Here is a 10603-nt window from a genome sequence, read left to right as displayed (position 1 = left end):
CAAAATGCCTGAGTGGGAGCTTTAGGTTCAGCCACAGAGAAAACTCGAGTCACTGATGTGCACAGTGCAAATGTATTTTGTGTGCACCACATTTTGTGTGTCTGCCTGAAGTGTGTGGCTGCCCCTCGTTTCATCCTCTGGACAGACACTCAAAGGGTCTGCGCGGAGCCCAGCATCTCAGTGACACCTGGGGTGGGAGGAGTTTGGAGGGGTGTGGCTCCCAGGCATGCTCTGTGTTGGGGGCAGGGTGGTTCCGCCTTTATCCTTCCCCCGGGGCGTGGACATCTCACGCTGCAGCCTGCTGGAAGTAGCTGGCTGACACCCAGATGGATCTGTAAAGATAATCAAAGCTAATAAGATGATCAAGCACTTGGCATGCCGCAGACACCCATCAAGTACTGGAGATTTGCTAAGTCCTGGAAAGTCCATGTGGTGTGGGGGGTGGGTACTGTCATCCGAAAGTCCATGTGGTGTGGGGGGTGGGTACTGTCATCCGTCTTTTATTTTTTCAGAAGAGGAAGCTTTCACAGAACCCTTTAGTAATTTGATCAGGCGTCCACAGCCAGGAGGCAGCCTGTGGGGATACACTGTGACTGAATCATAGCACCTCCCACTGGTCACTCTGGTCTAGTCCATTTTATAAACGACAATAGATTTCTGATAGGTGGCGCTGGTGGTCAACACCAGGCTTCTGATGCAGGAGAGGTGAGAGATGTGTGTTCGAACCCTGGGTCAAGAAGGTTAAGATCCCCTGGAGGAGATCATGGCCACCCCTTCCAGTATTCTTGCCTGGATACTTCTGTGGACAGAGGAGCCTGGCAGGCTAGTCCATAGCGTTGCAAAGAGTCGGACACCCCTGAAGCAACTAAGCACAAGGAAATTAAATTGTTAATATGTTTACAAGCTTGTGTAAAGAAAGGTCTATAACAATTGGCTAGGTTTAAAAAGGAAACACTGATGGGGAATTTCCTGGAGGTCCAGTGGTTAGGGCTCAGAGCTTCCATTGCAGGGGGTACAGTGCAGGCAAAAAAAAAGAAAAAGGAAACATTGAAATGCCAATTCAATGTCAATTAAGTACAGAGAGTGCTATCCAATTTTAAAATTCTGGGAGGAGAGGTACTGCAATGTGGACTGGGCACTTTTCTCTTACTTAACCAGTGAGAAAACCAGAGAATTTCGCTCAAGGACACAGTCTTGCTAAGACTCGAACTCAAAGTGTGCTGGTGTTTCCTGGACTGCGTGTAATTTGATCATCACTGGTGGATTTCGCGCCCCCTGGGACCTTGTACTGACTGACACTGACTGTCCAGGTTCCAAATGGCCTAGACACCACCCGCTAAACCTTCCTTCCTCCCGGCCAGTGCACATCTAAAATTTGAAGCCACCAGTGACTCACGGTAGGTTCAAATAATGAATTGGGTCCCTTAGGATCCAGGGATCACTCTGATATTAAATACCTTCCTCACTGATTAAAGATGCACATTTGTGGAACCTTCCAGAAACCATGGGATGAGCGCTTTGACTTGCCCAGGAGAACCTGGACCCGCTGCCTTGCTGCTGATGGAAAAGGGAAAGCAAACATTAGGCTCACTCCACCCCCAGCATACACAGTGGCCATTAATCTTGCTTATTATTAACATTGCTTGTGATATTCACAAGCTTTTCTCCTCTTGCGTCAGTGCGGTTGGTCTGAGAGAGCGTTGCTCCGACATATTTTATTTGGCAATGACTCCTTTTGTATTATTCCAAAATATGTCGACTATTCATTGGAATTCATCACTCTGATCTAAGAATTCTTGAATGCTCGGCAGCACAGAGAAGGGTTTTGCAGGTTCAGGTGATCAATGCGTTCACCAGGGAAGTCTGCAAGGGAGGACAGTGGGTGATGCCGGAAGCCCCAGATCTTGTTGTGGGTCTGACACCAACAAGTGGAGCAGGAAGGACTTGGGGAGGTGGGGGGAAAGAGCCTCAGCCAAGTTCAGACAAGGTTTCCAACAGGTGGATCCCTAAACCAAGCTGCCCCTTAGAAGAAAACTGCATGGGGTGGAATGGCCAGGTTGGTAGAGGCCTGGGGGAGGTGTCCTGGCGCGGGTGCCCTGGGGCTAGAGGCAGGATGTGGGTGCTGGGAGTGGCTGCCTTGGAAGCACCATGAGAGTGGGGGTCACACGTGGGGTCTGCAGTCCCACCTCCAGGGGACCTGCTTCACATTGCACCTTCCCTCCTGCTTGAATTTCCAGAAAAGCTTCTGTGGTTTAGATTGTAGGTTGTAAGGATATAAGTATAAGGTTGTTTTCCTACTTCTCAGATTTATTGAGTAAAACAACCATAGTGGGGATCAGAAGAGACATGGCTGCATGGATTCTGGAACATTCCAAGGATGGCATGAGTGCTGTACCTTCTGGTCCGATTTGGAGTGGGGGGTGGGAAGCCGGTGTGAGGAGGGTCTTTCTGAGAGTGATGAGGGGCAGGGTGATCACCAGCCATCTGGTGGGCAGCTCTGGTTTCCTTAAGGGGCTGTGCTTGTGATGGTTTGGGGATGAGATGACTAACTTTCATCTCATTTGTTTTAAGACGTGTGTACAATATTGGTGAATGAGATGTCTAATAAAGATCATTTTGGAAGGAGTGGAAAGTGGCGGGATTCTGGTGCAGAAGTGCGGGTGGCTTGGGAGCAGAGGTCAGCATCTAGAGACAGAGAAACCTGTGCAGAGAGAAGAAGTGGGGCCCCAGGTCCTCAATGTGGCTTCTCTCTGTGTCTTGTCCCCTCACACACACCTGCAAGGGAAACGTGGTCCTCCCCATCACGGCCACACTCAGGTGAGGATCGCAGAGTGACACCTGGCCCCAGGACCAGCCTGAACCCCAGTGCTGACCCTTATGGGGCCCTGACAGTGTAAAGACCCTCAACACTGACCCTGGTTACGTTCACCCATCATCTTGTTGTTGTTTAGTTGCTGTGACAACCTCTTTTTGACCCCATGGACTGTAGTCTGTCAGGCTCCTCTCTCCTTTGGATTTCCCAGGCAAGAATATTGGAGTGGATTGCCATTTCCTTCTCCAGGGGATCTTCCCAACCCAGGGATTGAACCTGCATCTCCTAGCAGAGCCTGGGAGAAGTTTCATGTGGGTGTGGGGGCAGACCCCTCCAGGCCACTTCCTATGACTGGACCGACCCTTTGCTATCAGCTCCTCACTGTCTTCTTCTGAAGGAGGGAGTGTGATGCAGGGTTCAGGAGTCCTGGGTCCCCTGCTACACTGTCACCATCTGAATTCTGCCTCCACCGTTTGCCTTGGGACAATTGTCTCATCTCTCAGCCTCAGTTCCCTGGCCTAGGAAATGGGTTGGCCATAGTTTTCTGGCCCCAAGCATGGCTGAGAAATGAGATCACATATGAAAGCCACCTGATCCTGCATTAGCACTGCCTGTCGAGTGGGGCTGGCATATCTCCTCTCTCACTCTCACTTTCCTTCCCAACTTCATCCATCATAACACCTTCCAGAGGAACTGTTTCATTAAGAGAGAGGGCAGTGCAAGGTACAGAAAATTCCCCACAGCCTCCACCAGCCCCAGGTCCATTTCTCCCTGCAGGTCTGCGAGCTGCTGCTGTCAAAAGGAAAGAGAAGCGAGAAACAGGAAAATCTGAAAATAACGATGGTTTATTTTGATTTATGTCACATTTTCATAAATGGCATCTAATTTCAGAAAACAAAGCTCAAGTCTGCAAAAAATGCACGTACAAATCATCTAAGGAGATAATTCTACAGAGATATACAAAGCAGGCCCAGGGTCTATAAGGTTGAGTTAGAAAGCTCACACCCTAGGGTCTGCTCGGGTCCCTGTTCCAACAGAGGGAAACAGCCAAGGAGTCAGGTACCCAAGGGAGCCACTGTCACTTTAAAATATATATTTATATACACGTATGTATAGATGTCGTTCTCATCTACAAGAGTGCACGCCTCTGCCAGGATTTCCTAAAGCTACGTGGCTATGTCAAGGCAAGGTTATCCACACAGCATTATAAAAACCAGAGATTACATAATTACATGTTAGATATACAGATATATGCACATCTTTACACAATGATTAAAAGTGTTATTTGCATTGACTCTTGCTTTGGAAGGAAGAACAAAAGAAAAAACGTAACGTAGCTACTCCTCGAGTAAAAGGCAGCAGCTCAGATTCAGCTCTGAGCAGGTATTAAACCACTCTGTCTGCAATGAAAAAAAATCTTGGGGAAGGGGGTCAGCTACATGAGCTAATTTTTTAAACATACATGTGCTACAGAGAAACCCACCTCTGGTCATGCCCCTCCCCAGGGAGCATTTGATGAGAGACAGAAAACTTCTAGTGTGGGGTGAGTGGTACATATCATTAGCAATTTGGATGATAGAACATTTTGCTATCATTTTTCACCGGCCAAGGACTTGGAATGAGATATTTGTGATGAATCTTGGGCAGCCTGTGTTCCCAAGGTCATGGAAAAGAGTCCCCTAAGGTACATGATGTCAGAATTGTGGGGGGAAAAAGTAGATATAAAAACAAAGTGTCTGCCACAGCCACTGGAATACTCTCAATGAAACCAACTGTGGTGACTTTCAGACTAGGTTGCACCTGGGATGTCCAGGAACCCATGAATGTAGGGCTCTCAACCTTGACCCAGGTGCCCACGACTCTCAGCCTATCCCTTCGAGACCTGATCCATTCCATCCAGCTCAAGAGGGCATGTTCTGGGATCCCCAAGAGGGCAGGTGAGTGTGGTAACTTCTCCCCTTGGAATGAGTGAGCCTGCTGTTTCCTCTGCCCCAGCAGAGACCTGCTTAGCAAACACTATTTTCTTGGAAGCTCCACAGCGCTGATTCAGGGCCGTGCTGACTGGACCACTGCCTCACGGCAGGTGAAATGAAAGCAAGACTTCCTGAACACTCCTTCAAGGAGATGCCCTGGGGGGCTTGAGAAGTGGCCCCCAAGCAGGTCAGGGACTGTCACACCTCACTGCCTGGCCACGCCTGAGCATCTCTGCCCCAGCTCACCTTGGCCCTGTTGCAGGTGAGGGATGACCTCCATCCGGCAGAGGTACCAGCAGGTGGCTTCCAAGTTCCCCAGGACCAGATGTCCTAGCATCAATGAACATAGGAAGTACCATTTAACTGTACGCAGAATCAGGACCACAGTTAAATGCATGCGCCAAGTACACTCCGAAGGCACCCACGGATGACCAGCAGGGTTCTCGCTCACGTTTATCTAGACACCCCAAGCAGAGGGCGTGGGCCGTGGAGGGAGAACTGTGGCTGACCGTTGCTGTTTTCTGCTTTGCTCTTTTCTACTTGTGTGGCTTGGGCTCGGGCTGTTTCCAACATTTGGTTAAAACCACGAGCCCCAGGGAGAAATTCACATGTACTTGTGGCCCCATCCTCGGTTTGAGGGTGTCTCCCTGGGAACGGGGAGCGGATTGGGTGGGTCTGGCCCTCCCACTGTATACTCACAGCCCATCTTCCCTCCCAAAGTGGGGCCCAGACCTGGTTGGCAGGCTCTGTCCAGCTGTGAGCAGACGAGGACATACTTTTGTGCTTCTGTTCTTTCTCTGCAGCTTTATATCGTGGAAAAGCCCTGAGGCTGTGCCCCTCCCATGATGACCACTTAGCTGGCTGGAAGGTGGTAGCCAGTGTACTTGGGGCACTTTCTCCTTTGATGTTAAGGGACTGTTTTAAGAACAGGGAGGTGTCAGGGGCTCTAAGTCTGTCTTGCCTTCACTTGAGTCATCTGTAGAAACCTGGCTTCCTTGGCCACTGTTACAGGCCACAGAATGCCTGTTTGAGGACTGAATCCAGCTTGATGCATTCAGAGATAACAGAAATGAAGCTAATGCTAAACCCTCATTTCCTCAAAGATGGGAAGAAGAAGTGGGGGAGGATATGTAACAGCTGTCAGAAAACCTGGGCTGAGCCTCAGAAGGACATGCCTGAATGCTTCAACTTCATGCCGACTTCCTGCCCAGAAAGCGGGATTTTCAGCCCAGGCTGAATGGAGTCTGCAGGTGAGAAAAGCGGACTCCCCAGGGAGGGTGTGGGGCTCCCCCATTTCTGGTCCCAGGGGGACCCCCAACAGGGACATCAGAAACACCTGTTTTTGCAGAAGACGATTGTCTCCAGAGCATTTCCCTGAGGCAGGAGGTCAAGTGCAGGGACCGGAAGGACCAGACCTTAACGGAAGCTGCAAAGAAGGGTGGGATCCTCAGGGCAGCAGGGGTGCAGAGAGGAAGCAGAGGGAGGCTCTCAAGCCTGCCCCACTCCAGGGAGCTCTCCAGCGTCCGCACACGCTCTCCGTTCACTTAGCAGGAATGCAGGGGCCACCCATCCTGGGACTTGCCTGGCTCCATCCTCTGTGTCCCCGAGGAGAGAGGCAAGCCCATGATGACGAGCCCTAAACACGCTTCCCTGGAAAGTGTGGCTCTGGGTGTATTTACCGACCGAAGCCAGGGAGCTGAGTAACAGCCTACACCAGCTCCCATGGTCCCTGTCCCCTGGACCATCGCAAGGGAGGCACACGTGGTCCCTGTGAATCTGGGCGCTCGGCACTTTCTAAAGCCCTGGCTCACATTAACACGGGGGGAGGGATGGGTGAGGAGGCTGGAACACAGAGGAGAGAAACAGAGCTTTAAGACAGTTCACCATGAAACACGAAAGTTACTGAGATAAAGGAGACTATTTACAATCAGGCGTTAGACCGGAACACTGAGGAATGAACCAGAACCTCTGCTGGACGTCAGCAAGGATAGTTCCAAATACAAACAAAGACCCCTCCTCTTTACCGAGTCAGATCCAAGCCCGGTATTTTGAGTCTGAAGCATTTAACACTGAACACAAGTAAAAAGTTATAAAATATTTTATTAGCGGTCTTATGTCTTCAGAGCCTCTAACTTGATGGCCATACACACTGCACCTCCCTCCGCCCAGCTGGGTCGTTTGGGTTTGCTTTCTGTCACACGCTGATCAAGCCGGCACTTGCTGAAAGACTGGGTGGGTTCTGACTACGCTTCACCATCTGCTCGGCAGGCATGAAGTCAGGGAATTTTCTCTTTCCTTCTTGGAGTAAAGGACGACTAAAGATTGACAGAGACACCACAGATAATACTATGAGATACACACCCAGAGCGAGCTGGCGCGTGCCCCTGCGCGTGTGTGCACACACTCGTAGGCACACACACACTGGACCCTCTCGGACCCCAGCCAGCCCACAGGCAGGCCAGGCACGGGCAGAGGAAGGCACCTCTCCGCTGAGACAGGGTGGGTGGGTGGGGGAAGTGGGGGTGAGAAGCTGGGTCCCCAGGCCAGCTCGGGACCCCCCTAACAAAAGGCAACTGAGGAGAGAGGAGCAGGCTGCCCCCCATCCCAGTGGTCTGCATGGTGACAGCAAGTCCAGAACTATCCTCGTATCGCACTTTACACCTTGAAAAGCACTTTCGAGTACATTCACACACTGCGAACAGGAGGCAGGAGGGCAAAGCAAAAGTTATAGAGCATTTGGGGCCAGACCTGGCTCTCTCTTGGCGCTTGGGCCCGGGGCCTCACTGAGCCTCCCCAGCCTCGGTCCTCCAGCCGCACCAAGCGTGCGGGGCGGTGGAGGGGAGTCCACATACATCGGCCAAGTGAGGACCTGAGCAGAGGAGCTGGTTAGGCACACAGCCGGGCCGCCCAGTGAGGAACAAGGGATGCTAGGCGCACGGGGCGGGGAGTATTCAGCCGTGAACCCACCGGAGGCCTTTCTACCTCACGCAGTAGCCTGCCCCTGACCTTTCTCAGGTGGGAAAATGACCTTTCTGTGGGTCTCCAGGATGAGTTTTTACCTAAAAGCTTAAGTCCTGTTTCTTGGTCCTGAAGGGCCCTCTCCCAAGGTGACGTAATCAGATTCCAGCATCTTCTGTGTAAAATGTTTACCTGGCATCTTTCCTTCCCACGTAACCCATACGAAGCTTTGGAAGCATTTAATTCTCAAGCTGATGCTCAGCAAGAGTAGGTGAAAGGGAGGTCTGAGGTACTGCAGGCATGTGGAAGGCTCCCAAGATGGGCTGGTCAGCAGAGCCGGGCCCTGAAGCTTCTGAGGAGCCACGGGGGTTAGAATACAGTGGAGCTCCTTCCTCTCCTCAACCCCATGGATCAGAGATTCTCTGGACTTACATTCTCACCTAGACTCACAACCAGAAAGGCAGCACATCATTCACCCGGAGCTTCCTCCTTCCTTCTAAATGAAGAAATGAAATCACTGATGAAGGAAGATCCAAGTCATTACATTCAGAAATTACTTAAAAGAATTAGACTTGGCAAGTGGGTCAGGTTTAAATTTCAATGTGTGAAAGACAGCATGTCACCCCTCCCCCCACCTCTTAACTAAACCCATTTAGAAAAGTAAAATCAACAAGTTACTTGGATATTATCTTTTGGTGTGGCTTAGTTGCTCAGTCATGTTGACTCTTTGTGACCTCATGGACTATAGCCTGCCAGGCTCCTATGTCCATGGGATTCTCCAGGTAAGAATACTGGAGTGGGTTGCCATTTCCTTTTCCAGGGTATCTTCCCGACCCTGGGATCGAACCTGCATCTCCTGCTTGGCAGACGGATTATTTACTACTGAGCCATTTTGGGAAGCCCGGATGTTATTTCAGGCCATTGCAGTAAGGGGTTTTATCAAACTTCCCTACAACAAAAAGCAGATTCACTCAGAGACCCTGATTTCAGGTTCACAGCATTCTAGAAGGGGACAACAGTTCTGTTTCCTTCAAGAAGCTTCTTTGGCCTGAGCCCTCTTCTACCCTGTGGCCACACTGATTCCAACAAGCACCCAGGATCCTGCCAGGAATTCAAAGGCCATTTACCCTGCAGAAGTGCCCATGACTCTTGTCCTAGAGGGATTTTGCTTCTGTGATCACGTCATTGGAAAGACGTTTCCAGTCCAGAAAGACTGAGAAGATGATGGCTGAGCTGCCATGGAAACCAGATGTGGGAGACAGCATCTCCCACGGCTCTCAGTGCACGCTTTGATGGAGCTCCAGAGTCTTGGCCACACTAAGCTTTTGCCGGTTTCTTACAAAGGCCTTGGGTCCTCAGGAAATCTCATCATCTCCCCGCCTGTGCACTTAGTACATCTTTCATGGGCTACACCTGCAGATCCTGCACATTCACACCTGGGTTTCTCTAAGCCCAGCGTCCCCAGGTTCAGTGGAGGTAGTTGATGGGATACGTGAGGAAAGAGAAAATGTTTGTAAAAATTCAGCAGGATTGAGCTCCTAGAATTTGGGGCCAAAATTAAGGTGCTCGGAAAGTTAGAGAAAAAAAGAACCAATATATTTTGCTTAAGTGAAAATAGGAAGCGTGGGGGAAATAAAAGATTTTGAAAGAGATAGCCAAATTCGCCTTACAACTTTCTATGTAACTTTAAAAAAGTTCCTGCATGGCTTAGCGCACACGGTTGGTTCCAAGGTTTTCCTCCAACCTGCAACCAGCACCTGTGTCTTTCCCAGGTTCTGTCTGCAAATGAGACCAGCTCAGCGATCAAGCCAAACCCTTCACGTCTCTCCACGAAGTACGTTTACCCTCAATAAATTTCTTCACCAAGTACTAAAAAGGTACAGCTTCTGGAAATGAATGAACTTGATCGACTTTTGACTTGGAAAATGACTTCTCGTTGGAAAAAGAGACAGGTTGTAGAAAGATGAAACTATGAAAATATCAGTCACAGGATGGAGTCCCTCTTGGCTTTGCCTTTCCACCCCTGGACATCTGACTGCCCAGGGGCCCCAGGAAACCACCCACATTCCTTGTGCAGAATTAGAGCTCCCCAATCAGAAGGAAGAATTCTGCCCAGGAAGCCTCTTGTCACCCACTTTGTGGCAGTTTTAAATTCTGCCTCAGGGGTTGTATTTTAAAAATTCCTGCATGTGAAAAAGAAAGACCATTCTGCATCTTCTTCCTAGTTACAGCTAGAAAGGGTAATGGAGAGAAGACCCAACTCAGTGGGGCGGCGAAGTCCAGCACTGGTTGGCTGCCTGACAACCCGACGTAGTCCCCAGGGTCCACAAGCGGGTATGTGTCCTTGAGCCTGCAAGGGTTCTGGAAGTGGCCCGTGGCCACGGCGTCCAGCGTTCCTCTCTCTGGCTTCCCAGCGCTTTACCTCTCGGCCCGTATTTTGTATCTCAGCACGAGGTAGGCGATGAGACGCAGAGAGATGAAGAAAATCCCCAGGACAATGAAGTCCAAGTAGAGCTTGGCGTTCTCCACATCCAGCTCTCGCAGGATAGCCTCTGACTTCTGGAAGTGGCAAGTCTCGTTGGTGTTACAGTGCAGGTCCTCCCGGTCAAGGCCGTAGATGGAGAGGATGACCCCCTCAAACCCATACCTGAGTGGGGAACGCCAGAGTGAGGAGGGTTCGGGATCCCCCCATCCCTACCTCTGTCCATGTCTGTGGAATGTACGCTGACCCCGCCACCGCATCCTCAGCCTGGCTCCCTTCCTCCCTGGAGGTCTTTTCTCCTGGAATACTTCTTAACCACTCTGCAGCTTCCTAGCAAAAATCCACTCAACAGCTTGACCGAGTGTCTTTCAATTTCCT

The 10603-nt window shown here is 50.5% G+C and overlaps 1 protein-coding gene across 2 annotated transcripts in view; it reads right to left on the bottom strand.

Annotated features, from left to right (window-relative positions):
* Positions 1 to 3656: 3656 nt before the first annotated feature.
* Positions 3657 to 10603, bottom strand: part of ABCG1 (ATP binding cassette subfamily G member 1) — a 69066-nt gene continuing 62119 nt past the window's right edge. For both annotated transcript variants that reach the window (XM_065942877.1, XM_065942878.1), the window contains exon 15: positions 3657 to 10390. In XM_065942877.1, coding sequence (XP_065798949.1) covers positions 10162 to 10390 — 229 coding nt within the window. In that variant the 3' untranslated portion in view covers positions 3657 to 10161. The remainder of the gene's footprint in view (positions 10391 to 10603) is intronic.

Source organism: Muntiacus reevesi, chromosome 8 (assembly GCF_963930625.1).
Source record: "Muntiacus reevesi chromosome 8, mMunRee1.1, whole genome shotgun sequence".
Taxonomy (NCBI): domain Eukaryota; kingdom Metazoa; phylum Chordata; class Mammalia; order Artiodactyla; family Cervidae; genus Muntiacus; species Muntiacus reevesi.
The sequence above is the reverse complement of the archived record's forward strand: the minus strand, read 5'-3'. Positions and strand labels throughout refer to the sequence as shown.